General features: G+C 40.4%; 1 protein-coding gene and 1 long non-coding RNA gene across 2 annotated transcripts in view; one reads left to right on the plus strand and one right to left on the minus strand.

Annotated features, from left to right (window-relative positions):
- The first annotated feature begins 228 nt into the window (after positions 1 to 228).
- unc5b (unc-5 netrin receptor B) overlaps positions 229 to 21,064 on the plus strand; it is a 59,911-nt gene continuing 39,075 nt past the window's right edge. Inside the window, exon 1 of the mRNA XM_088421781.1 lies at positions 229 to 761. Within this exon, the coding sequence (XP_088277907.1) occupies positions 671 to 761 (91 nt within the window). The 5' untranslated portion in view covers positions 229 to 670. The remainder of the gene's footprint in view (positions 762 to 21,064) is intronic.
- On the minus strand, positions 4,541 to 9,689 carry LOC148420302 (uncharacterized). The gene is made up of 2 exons (XR_015866455.1): positions 9,551 to 9,689; positions 4,541 to 4,673 (listed from the first exon to the last, which is right to left on the minus strand). It is a non-coding gene; the product is annotated as an uncharacterized LOC148420302 (long non-coding RNA).

Genomic DNA, 21,064 nt, shown 5'->3' on the forward strand with positions numbered 1-21,064 from the left:
CTCTCGCTCCTCTGCAATCAATTTCCTCGTCGCTTGCTCTGAACTTCCATTCACTTGTTCAGTCATCAGTGCGATGAAGAGAACGACGACGAGGAGGAGGAGAAGAAGGAGGGGGTTGTTGCAACGTGATTGGCCAGGCGGAGGCTGCTAGTCCGGCTTGTGTTGGTCCTTGTGTCTTCTTGTTTACACCTGGCCGACCGGAAACAAGTCCAGAGTGCCTCCAGCAGACTTGGAAGTCCAGTCTGCGTTGAACAGGGCTATCTGACAGCACCTCTATATTGTCGGAGCGAGGGTTTTTTTTCTTTCTTTCTTTCTTTCTTTATGTAAAACGAAGGTGTTGCTTTTGTCCGGGACACTGGCTGTTCAGCATCAGTTGTGTCCAAACTTTTTCGTGACTTTCTTCAAGGCGTCTTTTTGTGGCAGTCAGTCAGCCAAACGTCAACGCTGTTGGGAATATTGTCATTTCGTGTTGATCGCTTTTTTCGCTCAAGTTTGATATTGGAGGAAAAGTACACTTCGCTTATTGTACTTTTTGAAGCGGATACGATTATTGTCACTTCACGGTGGAATTCTGTGTTTGATATTCCCCAACATCACTTTTTTTTTTGGGACAAGAGACAAGACACCTGGTGTGGCCAAACCGCGCGTGTGTTCAGCAGGGTAATCGGAAATGATGCTCTCTTTTCGGACGCAGCGTGGACAAGCTTACGGTCCGATTGTGCTTTTGCTCCTGGTCGGAGGATATGTTGTGTGTGATACCGGTAAGTCACAAATTCACATTTGGTCTACAGTATTCAATGCCCTTACATTTAAGACTTACATGCAATGGCACACGGAAACATTTTCACATTAGGTGCATAATAAGTTGGATAATGCAACAGAATACACGTTTCAAGACTTTTTTTTGGACTGCATTTGCGCGTGATTGACTTAAAAGCCTCGTACTTGTTAAGAGCCCTTTGTTTTTGTTTTTTTTCCCTTCCACCATAATAGAAACAAACTCCCTTTGATTAAATAGATTAATTGAGGTGCGTTGTAAAAGAAAGAGCAATTGTTTTGTTTTTCATATTCATAGCTGCCATTTGAAAATAAAATCTTGGTTGTATGAGTGGGTTAAGTAGCTTTTAATTCACGCATGCTGCTTATACGTCATTCTAGTTGCATTAGTTGAAGTAAGAGTTGCAGGCTTTTGGATCATTCCACACAGCAGCCAGCTCACATGGCGTTGCTTCACTTGGCACAAAGACCAGGTCACTGTGGGTGAGCTAATGGGACTTGGACACTGAGGTGACAATGGCCGTGTCAGTCCAATTTGGAAGCCTGGATAGTCTTCCCTTGCCTTTCTCATCTTGAAATAGAGGCTTGGATTAATCTTGTTTACAACAACAAAAATAATCATAATAAATAAAGAATAAATGCCGAAAATTTGTTGAAAGACCACTTCAGTGATTAAAGAAGTTTACTTTTGGCATCAGTGACAGAATAGAAAACACTGTCTCTTTAGGATTGTGATTATTTTCCTGACTGATCTATCCCTGTAATGCACAATACACACGTATGCATATTATTCCCTGAACAGGCAGAGTAGAAAAGCGTTTTATGATTATTAAAACTGGAGACTGCTCACAAATGTGTGCTTGAGAAATGTTATATTAACTCTGTAGAGTATTGCACTGAGGTCCTATAAGGGGAGAAGTGCCAGCAGGCGAGGACAATAGCTCAGTTTGTGTCTAGGAGAGAGCGAGCCAGAGATATATTTAGTGAAATGTGCAATGGGACACATTTGTGTATATTACTCCTGCCTCCTGTGTCGCTCTCTGGCTGGATGTGCTCACATTACTGCAATAAGCTCTCACTGTTGACATACTCATGAATTACCTACAACGCTTGTCTGGAGTAACTTCTCTGGCGTCATTATTGCTGATTTCATTAGATTTACTGATCTGCCATGTGGGAGGTGTGTTTTTCAATGTTTGCAACTCACCCTGATTAAAAGTGGAGATGTCCCAAAGGGTGGGGGTGGGAGGAATGCCAGCAGACCAGTCTGGACTGGGAGGTCAAGACAGAAGTATTGAAAAGCCAAGTGTGTCAGAAGAGCAGTTGAGTATTGAAAGTTAGTGTGCGTAACATGTCAGACACTCCCTTGAAGCTTTGGATGTTAAGTGTGATCATCTTCTTTTTTTTTTTTTTTTTTTTAACAACAAAGCAGCAATTGAAAAGGCTTTATTCAATCCCAGTAACCACAAGGTCAAGTTGAATTATTTGTCAGAAATCACTGATAAAAGTAATAATAAGTATGATGAATGTAACAAAGCACACACTAAACCTTGCTAGACATTTTTGAAAATTCTTACTAATTTTTTTTAACTGGTTTTGATTCAGGTGATTGTCATTTGAATATTTCTAAATGAATAAACACCATCAGTATTGACTGTAAATATAGATTTTTAAATGGATTGTGTATAATGGTTTTCTGCCATAAGAGTTCATTCCTGCACTTATAATTTCTCAAATTTGACAGTAACATCAGTGTTATGTCCAACTATATTAAAGTCCTTGTGAAAAAGTACTGCATTTGGAGAGGAGGTGAAATTCCCTTTAACAGGTGAGAGGGGAGTTTGATGACTACAATAAGAGAAAGATCTGTTTGGGCCGAGCTTAAACCAGAATGGTTTGTCGGTCTGATCCTGTCAGCATGCGAGACACGGGCATGTTCTGTCCCGGAGCAATGCATTAGTTTTATGGCCATCAGGCGGCAGTGGATGGGATCGCTGGCCAGCCACTGGCCTCTCTGCTGTATTATTCATATGTGCAAAGTGGTCTTTGTTAATATTTAAAAATGTGCTTATGATGCTCACATTGTGGACAGCAAAGGAGCAAGAAGTGGGAGGGTAACAGCTGCTTAGCTCTCATCGGCGTAACTGACCTGGGGGGCTACGGGGGTTTGTGAAGGATTTTAGGGTACCGAAAGGCTTTTAAAGACAAGATGAAAGAGTGGCTGTTCTAACAAGTGTGCCAATTGCACCCAGAGGATGTGAGCATGCTACAATAGAACTCCAAGGTTGAAGATAATCCATTTCAGGAAGCTGGTCTACTTCCAATACGCTTGCGTTTGGAAAGTATTTACTGTATACCACAGGAAAGAGTGAAAATAAAAAATGATCACTGCCAGAGTCTGTCGCCATCATAAAACCCAAAGTAAGTGTACAACCAATGTCTTCATTAATTATCTGCCACACAAGTGTAAAAAGTAACAGAAAATGTTACAATAGATAAATCACAATACCCTGGCTTCATAAAATGGTAGCCAGGAACTTCTCGTTGACTGAATTGGCAGGACTGGCTGAATTGTACTTGCAGTACACTGTTGCCCTGAGATAAGAGTGCTTTGACATGATGTTTTTTGTTGTTTTTTTTAGTTATAAGTCGTTATTTAAAAAAAATCTCATTGAGATACAAGTGTGCTTCAGATGCCCATGCAGCAACACACCGCACAACATTCAACATTCACCTTCGATTCACAGAGATTTCCTTGCGACAATATCAGTTGATTTGTCAATGATAAGTAATCGGTAGTTGTAGGCTTGCTTTGTTCCTTTTTTATTTGTTTGCTTCCTTTTAGGTTATGCGGCTAGTAGATGTTATTCCAATGTGTGCATGCAGTACATACAGTTGCTTGAGTGCAACCTTTCAAGGTTAAAAATAAAGTTGTTGTTTTGTTTTTTCCCCCTTTCATGGAGTGAATATGATTTCAGATTGGAGCTGCGGTGCCAAACTCATTCCTATCATGGGCCACATTTTAGTTATAGTTTCTGTCGGAGGGCTATTGTGACTGTGAAGTGAATCAAATTTTAAGTGATTATCACACATTTACACATCTTGAAATCAGAGGCTGCTAAAACTGGACAAAAGGGGTATTACTAACAAGAAAAATGTGTAAAAATTGAAGATAATTTGTAAATTGGGTATTTTAGCCGGAAACTTGAAGTCATAATTAACATTTCGTGGGCCACATAAAATGATATGGTGGGCCCCGGGCCGTGAGTTTGACACCTGTGGATTAGAGTGTTTTCACATATGCACGAACAAGGTCATGGATTTTAAACTTCAGCCACGATTTGATTTTTACAACTTTAGCATATTTTTCCTAGAAATGTGTTTTCTAAATTGTTTCACCTATAGGAGATTTTATTATGCGGGTTCCACCGCATAAAAGATGTGCGGCCATCCAGTGGAATGGAAAGAACCAGAATGAGCTGATGGATAATGGATGGATATGAGAGCCACAGAAAGATAGATTCATATCTCAGGGCTTGGCTTTTAAATATCCTTCATAAGAGAAGGAGAAAATACCATAGCAGTGCCATTCAAGCATCATTAAACCTCTGGCACAGACTGAAGAATAAGCCTGCGAGAAGGTGAAAAAGAGCAGTATTAGAGCTTAGAAAGCAGCAGAAGAACCCCAAGTTTAGCCTCAAGGAGGTTGTAATCAGTTTGGGGGGGTAGCAAGTGTGGAGAGAAAAAGACATATACACAAATCCACCAGGGAGATGTTTTTATTAAGGCTCTTATCGATGGAGAGAGCTCACAGTATAAGAGTAGACATGTTTAATGCTTTGCCAATATTGTGCATGTTAGGCTGGACCATAAATCTGCCGCAAATAGCGAAGACTCTGTAGAAAGAACACAACAGTGAGGTAAATGGAGTCGGAAAGTGACAACAAAAAGAATTGAAAGTAGAGTGAGTGGCAAACGAGCATTTCATAGAGCTGGACTCGCTGGACATAAATATTAATTATTATTTATTTCCACGAAATGCCATATCGATATTTTAGAGATTGACAATTATCAGCCGATTCTTTATTTGGAAATTTGACGCATATTGATATCGGCCTTTTTTTTTTAGTCCAACGAGCCGATATGAAGATATTCAATGTACAGTAAATGTGTTGCATTTAAGGCTGATTCAAGTGGATGTTTTTTTGTTTTAAATAATCCTAAGAAAAGTGTTTCTATATTGTTATATGATTTTTGCGTTTTGATGAAGGATTATTGTTTTGTTTGTGTAAAGGAAAGGTTTTCGCGATAGAAGTACTTCCGGTTTCGACGATGACGCATTTCCGTTTAAGGGTTTGCAGACGGCCGCGCTAATCGAACAGAATGCTATCTGACGTCATCCTCGGTGAATTATCAGGCTGGAATGCCGTAAGTTTCATTTTATTATATTTTAAGCACAAATATTGATGTAAATTTTTGTCGTTTTGCTGATAGCGCTTCCATTTTTGCCGATGTCGCATTTCCGTTTCCGGGTTTGAGCTATTATTTTCTATTTGTGTGATTCAATTAACATGCTTTAGGCATATCAAGGAAGTGTTTGCATTATTAATTTTTTATGGCAATTTTTACACTTTTACTGGAAGTGAATATCAGCTCATAATATCGGTTATCAGCCTCTTCTACTACTAACAATCGATATCAGTATCAGTCCAGAAAAACCCATATTGGTCGATCTCTAATATATTTATTTTGGTAAATACGTTCTAGTATTTTTTTCTTAATTAAAACAGAAATTTAGAGACATTTATTTGAAAGCATCTTTGTTTCATACCACATGGTTCCTTGTATACCTGAGCGCTTTCAGGTAAAACGTTAACACAGTGCCGAAATGTGTTAATTTTTTCCACTGACTCAAGTGCATCGATGTTTCATTTGCTGAAATATTTTTAATAACACTCATTATCTTGGAGAAGTTAGAAAAAAGTTTGATTTAATTCTCAGAAAGCCATTGAGTTGAGTAGAGTGGGGTGAGTGAATGTTTAGCGGGAAGTTTGGGTGGCAGATGGGAGCTGAGTGGCTGCTGGGCCGGCATGACTGGATCCCCCACTGCCCCTCTATCCTGCCTTTGGGGGGAGATGGGTGGGGCAGGCGGGGAAATGGGAAGAAAACCTCCGTGGGGGTCCATTGTACTTTGGATGAATAGGAGACTCCATAGGGCTTTTTATGCCCCTTTGTGTGGGGTGAAGGGGCGACTGGAGAACACACACACTCAAACTCATTCAAAAGTTCCCCAAGAGCAATGCCAACGAAAATGTGTACAAGATTTTTGATGATAACCCGCCCAGGCGCGGGATCTCACCACACCAGCACGCCTTAGCTAAAATAGAGTATCCTCCTGCTGTTTAAAATGTGAGTTATGACTTTCCCATGTAAAAGGGAGCCTCTTTTGAAGAAGTCAGATTTGTATATAATAATGGGGCATACCTGCTGGTGCATTGGAGTGAGTGCAGGAATTTTCATTTGAGATCTCAGCAGCACTCAGAGCATCGTGACCAATAGGATAAGGACTCACTGCGGGGGGCCATGCCTGATCCTGAGCAACCCCCTTCGTAGAGATGGACACACACGCGCGGCCTTGGTGGGATCCATAGATCAGAGGCTCTGTCAGCACTTGATTGGCTGGCCCTGAGGTCCAGCACTCGGCATGTGTCCCTGCCCGAGAAGTTCTTTCAGGCCATGCAGATTTCTCCTTATCTTCTTAGCCGAAGCTTTTTTGTCTTCAAGAAGCAGTCGGAGCCAAGTTCGCAGTGAGCTTAGACCAAAGTCAATCTGTTAATGCTGATGTTTGTGCCTGTTTGTATGCGAGTGTGTTTGGAGCCTTGGCTTAACCAGAGGAAAACTCTGCTTAAAGCATGTTAATAAGATACCGCAGTAGGATAGCAAATGTGCTGCATTAGAAACGCAGATGGGAGTCACACAGGCATGCTGATGTATTTTTTTTAAACTCCCATCTTTTGAATGTTAACACTCTGAGCTACATTTCACTACCTCCACATTAATAAATTGCCTCCTCACATCCCCATTTCCTCTTCCTCTTCCTTCTCTCATCAGGCATATTTATAGCTTTATGGTCCCACATATAACAATCTCTGTCATCCATATCAGTGCCACGCTATCATTCTTTTTACCCAGTCAGCTCTCTCAGAGTTTGGGAACGGCTCTTTAAAAAGCACCATGAAGAATCCCATTTCTGTGAGTGTAGCGCATATTAGGGTCCCAGCTGCCCTCAGGGTGCTGCTGAAAGCGGGGGGTGGTTGAGTTGCCATGGGGTCGGTAAGACACGGATGTTAGGGGAAAGCTTTGTCATGTATGGAAGTGGATGTGGCTGACACCCCCCTGTGAGGTGGGAAGGGGCTTCTAACACTGCCAGCGCATACTGAGCAGCTGGTATGTCCAAAGCAGCGCAATGACACACAGACCTCCCTGGAGTGGTGGCCACACTGAGCGTATGACTGCATATCTTCAGCTGAAAGGACACGAATGATCCTTAGCAGCAACAGGATGACTTTCCAATAACTTGTAGTTCCCACCAATGCCTCCCCTCCCTCCTCTTGTGTTTTTAAATCAAAGCGAATGATACTTTACGTTTGACAGTGGGCGTCCCTGATTGGCTTCATGTCAACGGTGCGCTGTGGTGATATTTAGTGTGGTGATTGAGGTGGAGTTAAAGCACCGTGTTGCTCCATTGCTCAGTGGGCCTGTCGATAATGGAGCGTCGATTAGCCACTTATTCAGAGGTCACACGGATGCACCTAAATCTCAGGTTTGGCAAAGGTTGTATTAAAGCATAATGACACACGTGCATGTCAGGAGGAGTCCTGGAGGGTCAGTTACTCAATTATTCAACGGAATAATCAATAGAAAAATCCATTTCAAAAAGGCGTCATATGAAAGACCAAAAGAGTATGTCTGTTAAATTAGAATAAAATATTTGCAAACATCTGCATTCACTTTGGGAAAACCGTTATCGATATTTTAGCGAAACAAACCAATAATTGAATGATTAATAAACAATGGGTGTTTACATCCACTCAGTTCAACTCATGTCCAAACTTCATAGATTACAAACTCAAATGAATAAATAAACACATAAAATATATTTATGGAGCACTGCCTGCATATCCTTGGTACTTTGTTAATTATGTATTTATTTATTCACAAACTTTCAAACTCTTGGGTCAATCATCCAATGTTTCTTGGAGCATCACCTAGTGAAAGAAATTAAATAAAAACAAGCTCTTCCCGTCCTTACCCATTAATTCCTTTTCCATCATCACTTCCAAGGCTTAAATCTTTGTACTTTTCCAAGTTTTTTTTTTGGACTGTGAGCCATTAGAAGCACTCTCTTCTTTCCTTGGATGTAGGTCTTAATCGCAATCTGACAGGCTCGTCTTGGCCTGATTTGTGGGGGTGTATGAGTCTTTGCAGTGACTGCACGCTGATGGGAAGCCAGCCATATTATGTAGGAATTACTTTTTTTCTGCATTAGGTTAAAGTTGGGTCACAATCCCAATTTCAATCAGATACACACACGCATGTTTTTCTTGCTTTGTCATGTTTTCAGGAGGCCACCTTGTTTATCCATCTGCTTCACCCGCATGCCAGGTGAGCATGGCGCACGCTACAAACATTCACCTGATTGATGGTTTAAGGGATTGTTTTAAAATGAGGGCCGCGTGTTAAGCAGGAGGACAAGGTCCGGCCTGATGTGGCAGGTGTATGTGCATGTAATTAAGGTTAGATTTAAGTGTGCATCAAATGTGTCAGTGTGTGTGTGTTTGTGTGTGTGTTTTTCAAGCTTCTTACCTGCTGCTGACCAGATGGGCTCAGCAGCCGACCTCACGCTCACCTCCCTCTGCCACTCTGCCTAGATTAGCTAGTGAGTTGAGCTAAAGCATCCAGGCATTATGATAGATAAATCAGCAGACAGCTCTCGCCCCCCATAGCAACCATCCCTGTGCTCTAAAACAAAGTCAGCCCCTTCTCTATAGGAGATATTGAAAATGACTGTTTCTAAATGTGCGAGTGTGTGTGTTTCATATGGCTGATTGGGTTGCACCCACAACCAGCAGTTAATGGGGATTATGAAAGCAGATGGACAGCCATGCTGACTGGTGAGGGTTCATTAACTTTGTGTGTTTCTGCTCTGATGGCTGCTTCTGTTGAGAGCCGCTAAGGTGTGTGTGTGTATAGGTGTGTGTGTGTGCGTGCGTGTGCGCGCGTGTGTGCATGTGTGTGTGTGAGAGAGAGGTAAATAGAGATTGCACATATCACTAATGAATGTAGTACTGATCTTGATAAATCAGGGATGAATACAGTCTTATTTGTGCTTGATTGGTTCCTCGGAGGCCACTCAGTGGTTATCACTTTTCTTTTTTCATTCTAATGGCATTAAGTAGTAGTCATATGAGTTAAAGTTTGTGTCGTTTCTTGCATTTTTAAAGGGGTAGGTGGCAAGATTATTCATGGAAGGCCCTTGGGAAGGCATCACTGAAGTCTTATGATTGAATATGACGCAATATGTTCGGCAGAGGCCCATTTCCAGAGCATTTCGGTGCTATGATGCGGGAGATGAATAGGTATAGTTATATTGGGTCATTAAACACTGAGCAATGCCTGTCTATGGATTCAACCTTCACGCTGCTGCCAACACCAGCCATCCTCTTCCACGACTTAATAAGTGCAACATGGATTTGTGCAGGGACAGACATACCTGTGGAGAGCCAGACAGACGGACTGGCAGATTCCTTGGCAGATGGGTCGTTTGTAGCCCTCTCCCTGGAGGCCTTTGTACCACGGTTAGACAGGCGAACACAGTGTCCTGCAGGGTTGGCGCCAACAGGATCTGCAGTAAAACCAGTGGAAGAAAGACCAAAAGGAATAGAGAGATTCACCAATAATTTGTTCTCTATCAGTAAATTGTATAGACCCATACAGTAGCTGGCTTCTTTTGTCCCACTAAAATTAAAGCATCAATGCTGATAAGCTATTTCTTAGTCTGACACAGGATCCTCCTGAAGTCTATAAAGGTTTCTTGGCAGAGCATCACAGTGACAGCGAAGCTTCGGGATGTTTTTTTTTTTTTTTTTTTTTTTTTGGGGGGGGGGGGTTCTAGACTCAGATGCCACACAGGAAAAGAGATGGTCGAAGGCTCCAGGATGCTGCCACACCCTGCCAATAAAAAGTCCATTATATAGTGTACAACCTCCATTAAAGGGGAAGTCAGGTCAAAAATGCTTTATGCGGTCCTACTCTTATTTTGTGTTTGTGGAATGTGAATAAGGCAGGAAAATCCAACATCTGACTGAAAATGACATCACAGTTGCTAAATGCTCAGTTAACGACCAATCCTGGAAACGGCACATGACCCGACTCAGCAAGCAGGTGAGCCTTGATTGGTTACAGCCTGAGCGGGTGAGCCCTTAGGCACCATGATGTCATTTTCAGTTGACAGCAGGTGCCAAAATGAATGTCCCATCAGATGGATAAAAACAGGTAGATCAGCTGCTTAATTCATTTTCTACGAACAAAATATTAAAAGGGATGGCCTTGTTTTGACGTTAAGTTTGTTTGTTTGTTTTTTTTGTGGGATGAACCCCTTGAGGTGCAACATCTCTTTTCCCAAAAGATACAATAAATAAAACAACAAAGACATCATATATCACATAAACACATATCACCTTAATCTCTATGGAGTGAAACAAACCAAACCAAATATTTTCGTAAGAAATTTTAACTTGACAGTACATTAACATACTGTATGATTGCAAAAATTGACGATTGGGTTTTTAATAATTAAACTAATCTAGTAAAGATACGGAGCAAGGAAAATGAGCCAATGTCAACAGGCAGAGTGCTTCAGTCAGAAGAGGCCATTGACTTAAAAGCTTTCTTGCCTTTGGTCAGAAGTTTCAAGTGTGTAATTGGATAACCATGGAGGAAAGTATTGTTTCAAATAAGGATACTAAAAATGATTGCATTTAAAAAGAAACTGAAATCAGTGAAATTGCTATATAAAATTGCTCATAAAAATATATATCCTAAAGTCTCTAACAGACCAAGAAATATACTCTGACCAACAGAGGGATACAGGTTGCAAGACCCGCAAGAGCACTGTCCAAGATCTTCATTAAGAAAAAAAAATGCAAGGGGTGAAAGACGTAGGAAAAAAAGAGCCTTTGGCAATATCCCCAGGAAGGGCTATAACACAACCCTGAAAAACAAATCCTTGTACATGCATAAACAAAAGAAACATCACCACAAATCTTGGGACATACATGATGGAAATTGGAGGGGGTAATGACACAACCTTGCTGGCTAGCAGCCAGATCCAGGCGCATCTGCAGCAAGTCACATCCCATGGGCAGAAATTCAGGGCCAACAGAGGTGTTGAGGTAGGGTTGTGTTAATGTGGTATCTATGTAGTATGTGTGTGTTATAAGTGTCCTTCAGCTGATAAGTGTCCGTCACCTGATACAGCAAGCATATTGTCCCGTTTGACCCAAGTTTGACCAAGAGTTTATTTTGCAAATGAAGAACCGAGAAGGTTTTTTTCATTTAAGGTGGCACAAAAAGTGTGGCACAGTGTGAGTCAGTGTAGTTAATTCTTGCATGTTTAGAAAATTTATTAATGTAATCAATTAATGCAACTTTGAAATTCATATACAAATGAAACCTATAAACATAAACATTGTTTCCTTCTATAGTTTTTTTTTTTCTCCAATATATTTAAATTTTGTGCACTCTCTAAACAGTTGGGCTGAAATATAACCCAATTATGGGTCAAACGGAATACGACCGCTATTTTGATCAAACTTTTTTCTTCTGCACAAAAAAGTATTATGGTTGGTCCCTTTTTGACACATGATTGGGTTATGTTTGACCAAACTATTTTTACTATGTCCATTTTAGACATCGTGAGGCAGACAACGGGAGAGAATAAAAGACAGTAGGCAGGAGTAAACAAGGGACAGAGGAGGTTTAAGTTCCCACATACACTCTCCAACCTTTTGTCCTTCTATTATCTCCCTTTACCCGTCTTTCAAAAAAAGGAGTGATTGCATGCCTACGTCTCTTGCCTTTCATCTCTCTCTGTGAAGAGGACAGGAATGAAGGTCTTCTGTAGCGTGTAATTACACTGAGACATCCTGGATGAGGGCGTCTGTCTCTACAAACAAAACAGCAGCCCCCTCTAACCTCCTTAAATACCTCTTGATGGGGTAAGATCTGGAAAAAAAAAAAGACATCTATCCCCGCAGGCCCCTTGTCTTTACCTGCCACTTATGGCGGCCTAACAAGTAGGATTGCAAGTTTATTTAGTTCATTAGCAGCGCTGACAGTAACATATGCGTGGCTTGAATCCAGCCCTGTGGGAAAGAAATACAAAGTGCCACTATTAATTTGAAGCATAGACTCATTATTATGACACATTTAAAGGCCGGTGTTCCAGTCTTACCCACGAGTCATGTCGCTGAATGATCATGGAAGGGCAGATTTTTATGGGCTAACACTGGTATTGGCTCAACCTCTAATTGCCCCAAAGCACATTTGCATTCTGGGAAGGTAATAATGGGGCTCTTTGGAGGCACTTTAAACGAGAAAGCCATAGCACTCCGACTTAGTTGTGCTCACAGTAGTGCTGATGCCTCGAGACTGCTTGTTTTTAGAGCAATATAGCCATTTTGTGTGCACGATCATATACTTACACAACACTTAGGGAAGTGTGGACCTATTAGCAGTGTCGCTGATCTCGTCAGCCATTTGTGGATTGGAATATTTTATCATATCTAATTGTACCCTTTCAAACTGAGAAGGAGTTGAAATCAACTGTTAACATGACCTGCTTCTAGAGAACCAGGCTGTCTATGGGATGAGAAGTCTATTTTTTTTCTTCTCTTTTGAGGCATTTTACAAAGATGAGGTCAAGCAGGTTTTTGTTAAGAGTTGGAATTGACTTGAATGTGTTGAATGTGTCTTTTTTTTTTTCCTTCTCGTGTAAATCCGCCCCTATTCTTTGAGACTTATCGGTTTCTCTGAACTCACTGGGAGATGAAGCGAGCCCAGCCCAAACAGACTTTGTGTCAGACAATGGAGCAGGTTCTTCTATTACACTTAGCTGATGCTGCTGAACAGACTCTGAATAGACATGAAGTGTTGCAGCCATGCATGCCGAACAATTGCTGACTCAGCAGAAAGGCAGTCAATGACCTCAAGGTCTCCTCGGGCCTTGTGCGTACTGATCCCTGAACTCCGGCCACACAACGTCAGCACCAGCAGAGCCACATCTACTAAATCAATCAAACCCAGCAAGTTGCAATTGTTTAACATGGTAATGTCATTTGGCTTGGAGCAGCAATCATTATAGGCATAGTTGACAAGTCTTAATTATACACTATGTTCAGCAACTATGCAAAGGTCTTAAGATACATTTACTCTTTAACAATGCTATAAAGACCACATATATCTAAAATGTAATTCAGGAATTTTTTTACTCACTCTTTTAGAACAGCGATTTTTTTTTTTCTTTTTTTTTTTGGTCACCCATTCTGTACCATTTTTTTACCCCAATTCTTAAAGACACTTTGCCATGGTATACCTATATTATTTTAAAGCATTGATCCAGGATTATATATATTTTATACATTCATGCCATGTGCGGAGGAAAATCTGGACAAAGGCTGATAGGACACAGAAGTAAAGAAAGAGATCTTTGAGCACTACACAGAAACTGACTTGAAAATCTAATCTCAGAAACTACAGACCGGGACAGAAACTCGTAAGAAAGCTTAACATGAAACTTTGAGAGCTTGACTTGAGTTATGTTCTGACAATGTGTCACTGAGAACTTCAATTCTGCCAGACATTGATCCTATTCTACATTTTAAAGCAGACTAAAGAACCAAAGCAACTGCATAGAAACGGGTACATCATGGAAGAAACCAATCACAACAGGACCTAATATGGCAAAGACAATAACTGCATAGAAATGACAAAAGGCCACAATTAAAAATTCATAACCGTTTGGCAATTGTACTGCAACTGATATCATAACACTCGTTATCACACTGTCACACTGTTTTTGTTTTGCTATACTGTACGTACTTGTAGGCTACATTAATAACACCCAATGCCCAATTCAATTTCAATGAAGAGCTATTGTCTACTATATTAATCTCCACAAGAATACTTGGTGTGGTTTCTTGCCTTCCGTTGCGCAGTAAGCATCACCATGTCTTCTCATTTATAATCAAACTCTAATGCTACAAAATGGAGTATGGAATGGAGACGCACGTAAAGCAGTGTGGCTCGCCTCTGTATTTGGAATGGCAACCCCCCTCCCCTTTTGTGTTTATTCTGGGGATTATTCTGAACTAATCTCTTTAGAGCATAATTCAGATTAGATTTTGTGTTGTTATTATTATTGCTATGTCCACTCTCCACAGTCCTGCTGGGAAATCCTGGCTGCCTTAGTACTCCTGTGTTTTGAAAATTGATTAAAACTGCTGACCAATGCCCTAGATAGTACAAGCTTTGAAGCGTGGATGGAAAAAAATAAAAACAAGCAAACAAAAATGCTACTGTGCTGTATTTTTGAAGAACACGAACCCACTTATGGAACTGTGGCAGATGCTCAGCACAGCAGCAGTCAGTGTGGAAATCTTGCTTGCTCCTCATGCATTTCTTCTGTATTGATTGAACATCACAAATGTAGTCACAAATGTTCAACAGTATGCTGACATATAAGATAGGCCTCAATTGAGCAGCGATCGATCCAGTGACTTATTTCTTATCGAAAAGTTGAAACCTGACACGGCAGATTTTTTTTTTTTTAAATCACATCTCAAAAGAACTGACAGAAACTAATTTGAGAAGAGGAGGACGCTTAAAAACTTTTGTAGCCATTCTGAATTTCACATTCATTAGAGGCCAATCAAATCAACAAGGATGAGGAAATTACATAGCATCATTTCCATGGGTCGCATGCATTATGTCGTCATTTCCACTTTGTTTTTGTTTTTTTCACTCGCCATTTTAGAGTGGTTTACATTGGCATCTTTTAAATTTGGATTACACGCATGCATTAAAATTGTGTGCACTTTATGTGTCATTAGGAGTTATAACAATTCCAAAAGATAAAAAAGAACCCTGTTTATTTGATGTTTATAAGTGAATGCTGCTGAAATGTTTTGCAATGAAGCGCCATTTGAATAATCAATACGGCTTCCCATTTGTCAATCCGTCTTTTACTGAAAATTGACAACACTTGAAAAAGTTAACCAATATACAACTTCATCTCCAGATCATTATGCACAACAATGCACAGATGAACACTGCAAAAGCACAACACCGTTTTGACTTACATAGCTCCAAACATTACCAGTACCAGTACAACCCAAGTACTAACCCAATCCACGAATTACGTAGAGTACGGTGCAACTGAAACTGCTTCTTTGGAGAAGATTTTGAAGTCTACACTCTGTATCCATCCATTAAGAAAATGGTTGTCAGCCTTTACTATATTGTAAACTTTCATCTGGTGGTGTGTCATTGTGCATGTTGCCAACAGCAGCTAATTATTAATTCTGGAGCAATACAAACTTGGCCGATTGTTCTCTGCTGAAAAATTGGACATATGTGTATGGGTGGATTCCTTCAAACTGATTAACTGCTGCAAGTCCTTAAAATAGTCTGAAAATGCCATATTAATTCAAGATGATGATCAACATCAATAGCAATTCATCCATGATAGGGCTGTGGTAAAAAAAAAAAAAAAAAACGACATCCCAGAATGGTTTGCTCTGAAGCAATGTGCAAGAGACCTAAAGGTGGCCTATAGTGGCTGCTGGTTGTTATGACGTTCTGTTTTTTGCTCTTCTTTTAATGACTAGACTCATTGCAGTTCTTTTGAAACTGTTGCTATGACAGCATCTCTCCTCCACAGATTTGGTTTGGTATACTTTCAAGAGCATATTTAAACCTCATCTGTTTAAACGTCTGTCTGGGTGAGCTCAAAGTTTTGCCCATGTGGGGAAATTGAGTAAAAAACTATACGCTGAAAGGTCATTTCATCAGGAAACCGTAAACTCTCATCATTTCCCTTTCCAGGTAAAACATATATAAATTCCCCTATTCCCAGAGACATGTGACCTGCACTTTACATCCTTCTAGTGCACCCCTTTACTTGCTTGTTTTTCTCAATTAAGATGAATTATAGAAGTGCATGGGGGGACAGGGACAAGGAGAGCTTATTGTGATATTACCCTGAGGCGTTCCGTCTATGAGTTGGTGAGAGAAACAGAGTGCGCTGTGGATATTTTGGTCTCAGTGCTTCACACCCCCTGGATTCTTAATGGACCACATGATATGCAACTTTAGCCAGCGCCTGTGCAAGTGGGAGGGAAGATGGAAAGTGGAAGGGCAGGCAAAGATTGGAATTATTGCTCATATGTGGTCATGGAGGAGATAAAGGGAGTTAGGTAGGGGAGATGTCTTCCTCTGTTTGTGCTAGCTGTTGGGGACTCAAAGGTAGAGCATACTGCAGTGTACTTTTCATTACTTTGTACTCTCGAGAGGCCCAGGTGTGTGTGTGTGTGTGTGTGTGTGTGTGTGTGTGTGTGTGTGTGTGTGTGTGTGTGTGTGCTCTGCTCGCCACACCTTCCATGTACTCGTTATAGCTTCACCTCTTCTCTCCATTTACCAGCCTTCCAGTCCCCTTTTTCCTTTCTTTTTATTTGCCTCGCTGATTGTGTTCATTGTCTCCGCTGCCATTAAAGTGATTGGAGACTACAATATGTAATGCATATTAATGTCTTTGTCATTTCATTCGGCACTGAATAATATTTAATGAGGAGAAATCGCAGAAGCAACTACTCAACCCTCTTTGCTTGATAAATAACTAAAGGTTGTTTTATTTTGTCGTTTTACATGGAGAAAGATCATTGCTATAGAGCTCGTGTGCAAATGAGAGGTGGTCAAGAATCCCAGACACCTTAGGTCATGCCATAGTCCTCAAAACCTGTACGGTCAGTGATTGTCTATACATGTTTTATTGTTGTGCTGGGAGCTGAACCGTGAAACGCATCCTTATAATGTTGAAGTGGGAAATGTAAGGGTGTTAACATAACAGCGCAACCCCTGACCCACAAAATGCACTAGGTAAAATGATCATTAAAATGGTCAAAGATGCTGCTGAATTAAATTCATAGAATTATATATCATTATGTAGTTATATTTATATTTTCAATTTTATTGATGTTTAGTATTTACTGCATTTAAATTTATGTGAAACTATGTAGGACAAGCTGTAGTGAACTTAAATAGATGCATGAATTATTATAAGTTATTTAGCGTCTGTCTATGAACAAATGGCAATAATTTAAGTAACTTTGTGGTTTTCTTGTTTTGATTGCATATTGTAATCATTTTTTTCAGTTTGTTAACTCATATAGTTCGGCAAATGGCATTTTATTTCTATGTTTACTGCAGTTTGTCCCCAAATGAGACATGTTTGGGGGTTTTGAATAGGCCGTAGTTACGATTAATTTTGGAATATAACCTCTGGAAAGCATTGTAATGTAATGTCTCCATAAATGGCAAAAGTGTGCGTATGCGTCTACTAAACCATCCAAATACAGTTTAATCTTTAGACTTTCTCATAAATCCAGCATGGAGTAACATTTAATCAAGGCAAATCAGTCCCCATATGCTGTGTGGTAATGCTCTTTGTGTATATATTTAGCTCGGCAGTCCAACTCCCGACCCGTCATACCTTTTATCCATCAGACTTTATTAGTCATCCGAGCCAAGGATTAAGCAGCTGCCACCAGTTTCTTGACTTGCTTCCACCTCAGTCGATTTAAAGAAAGATTGCGCAATTGTGTTTGTTATTCTAGCCCAGTTTTGTGTTTGCAAGCCTACTTTAGGGTGTTCATTTATCTACTCTCTAAGCAGAGCCCTTTCTTTTGCTTTTCATCTTTAAGTAATCAATAGTGCTTCTATGAAAGCAGGTCGTCTTGCCTCCTGTGGCTCCTCTGGCTCATGTTCCCTTTTTGCTCCCTGTCTTTATCAATTTCTGTCTCACTCCCTCATTCTTTTCCACTTGTCGCTTGTACTCTCACTTTATCTTTGTCTCTTCCCACCCCCTAAACCTGTCTGCTTTCCTTTCCTGTCTATTGCTCTGTCTTCCTCTCTCGCTACTCTGTTGATGAATGACTTTGGCCATCAGGACCAAGCCCCGCATGCCTGTTACGCTATTAGGCAATGTGCACCAATGATTAAAAATAGATCAGGATACTGAGTGAGAAATTAGTCAAGACGTTTTTCCCCTTGAGTATCCACACACGTTCCTTTTCTCTCTAAACGGAACAGTATTGGCTGACATTACTGTACTGTGGTGAACATGTACTTCTATCAAAGTACCTATGTAATAACACATTTAAGAGACTGTTTCAATGTCCATCCATTTTCCAAATTGGCTTGTCTCATTAGAGGCATGCATAAGTGGGTGCCCGTCCCAGTTGACTTTGGGCGCGAGACGGTGTACACCCTGGCCTAGTCTTTAGTCTATCATTGTTATCTTATATCGTATCCTTTATTTACATCCCAAATTTGTCACACAATGAGCAATGCAGCCGAAGTATGCTAAGAAACACAATACAATTGTTTGTCATGTTTTTTCATGTATTTAGGCAACATTCAAACTGTGCATGTTACACTGACTTTCGAGAATATTATTAATATGCGCCTAGCCCACTGCTGCACGTTCAAAATTTTCTTGCGGCAACAGCAGTACAGGTGGCGATGACTGGCTATCGTCAGGCGAAAGCCGGCATCCCCGAACACACCCCAACGAGATCAAAAAACCACCATACTGACGCCCGCCTACGTTCACCCCTCGGTGGGAGAGGAGCTTTACACCCGCAATGCCTGTGGTTCTCAAACTTTTTTTCAGTTATTTAGCCGCCTGTGAAATATTTTCCTCAACCAATTACCTCCTAACCAGCATGAAGCATGTTCATACAATATTGTGTAACACATAATAACAATAAGTATTTCATGTTTCAATAAATTTGCTTTTAATTTGTAAAGAAAAATAGTTGTTCTCGCCACAGCATTAAAAAAAAACCACACACACACACACACACACACACACAAAATAAGAACCACTAACAACAGATCCACTGTTGAAATCTCACGTACCCTGTGTAGAGCCTTCATATACCACTAAGGGGTAATCATGCTGCCATTTGAGAGCCTCTTTACTATGCTCAAGTATTTTAATGTTTCTAATTATAGTAGTACTTGCAATCCTCAGTATATTTCAAGCTGGTACTTGGCGTAAAAGGTTCACGAACAAGTTATTTCAAATACAGTAGTGTTTTGAGTTACGAGCGGGATCAGAAAATGAAAACGAAATGGTTTGTCTCAAGGGGTTTATCCTCAATAAATTCAATGAATTTACCAATAAAAAATGTAAATTAGGGCTGCAGCTATTGAGTATTTTAGTTGTATTTATAAACATACAACAAATAACCCATTTTCCCTAATTATGTATGACAATTTTTATAAATTTATGATGATCACATGTTTTTTTTTCACTTAGATTTGTTAGAAATGAACAGCTGTGCCACACAGTCAACATAAAAGTTTGCAGACATTTACATCTCTCTCGCCAACCTATATTGAGCACTTGACCTGCTTCTTGCTCGTGGCTAATTTATGCTAGACGCTACTATATTGGAGTCCCAGTCATCAGTATATACTGGCAACAGGTGCCATATGTGAACGTCCACGTAATTACAGTAAGTCGTTTGTTAGCACCGTGAATTGATGATTTCAAAATATTGAGTATTTTGTAACGGGTGTCAAAATCTAGTTGTTAAGGCATACACACATTGCCAGGAATAACTTAAAAATAAAAGCAATCTTAAGCATCCATGTGTATATTATTTGGTAAATTACGGTGTATTTTGAAGTTGGCTTTTTCACTACATTTCCGGCATGATTTACAGATTCATGAGCAGATTCATGATACAGAGCATTAACAAGCCTCGGTGCAACTTGCTAGACATTTTTCCTGAAGTGTATGTACATTAACAAACAAGTATTCGAGGCAAGAAAAAAAAAGCCTACAGCTGTTTTTTTTTAAACTGAGGAACTCAAATTATTCAGGTACTCGTTTCAGTTGTAATATCGCCCGTTTCTGTTGTAGTCCATCGGTGGCTTTGCGTTACTCAATTGAGTGTGTCACAAACTGTCAGTTTTCTCCACGGTCCACTACAGTCGTATTCGGCTGCGTTGCTTGGAGCACCACGAGCCGCGCGAACAGAACTTGAAATCCTTGCTGTCGAAAAACACTGTTGAACTTCTTTTGAAGAGGTCATTTAAGTGCAGGAAATCAAGCTGGTAATCTGCTGTGGCAGTTAAAAGTTGCGGTGTAACGCTTAGCTTACTTATACTAATGAGACAGCTTCGGCATTAGCATAAGAAGGATGATTTTACAGTAGCATTTAAAAATCCTGGATTCACTTAAAATACTTTGGAGGGTATGTCTTTAATCATCTAACTCTTTTTTTTTATTGTGTAATTATCACTGCATAAAAGAAAAGCCATTTTCTTTTAGGGAACTGTCCCAGTGTGTAACAGCTGAATTGGAAAGTTAGCAACAAAAAGGTTGCGCTTCGTTACTTTGTATGAGTGTGTTTGACTGCCTGTGAGTGGCGATCGCCTGCGGACCTCTTCACTAGGTGCTGTCTCATGTCGAGCGCTGCGTTTGAGAGGCTTGTCGAGGTAAAGCTCCTGTCAGCGCCTGGCCTGGGGGGGTGTACTGATGAAAGGCCTCTTCATCATCCTAATGGGTTACACAAACCTCTTTGCCAGCAATGAGAGTGGGACAAGAAGAGAGGGAGTGAATCCACATGCACCAATACAAAAAAAAAAAAACACTACTAAAAAATTGTGCTGTGTAAACAAAACAAAACGATGCTGTTGGGAGTCACTGTCTTTCTGACCCTGGGCCGCCTGTACTTTGAGAGAGGCTTGGTGGATCAGAGCCTTTCAAATAATTACTTTTTCAGATTACAGGAGTACACCAATTCATGATGAACAAGAAGTGTGTAATAAGCCACCCAGTACAGACCTTGTAAGCAATGACGCGCGCACACACATTAGCACACACACAAACTGATTTAGTCTACATGTGTTTAAGGCATTTTACTGTCTGTATGCA

Source organism: Hippichthys cyanospilos, chromosome 8 (assembly GCF_059441005.1).
Source record: "Hippichthys cyanospilos isolate Australia breed blue-spotted pipefish chromosome 8, RoL_Hcya_1.0, whole genome shotgun sequence".
Taxonomy (NCBI): Eukaryota; Metazoa; Chordata; class Actinopteri; order Syngnathiformes; family Syngnathidae; genus Hippichthys; species Hippichthys cyanospilos.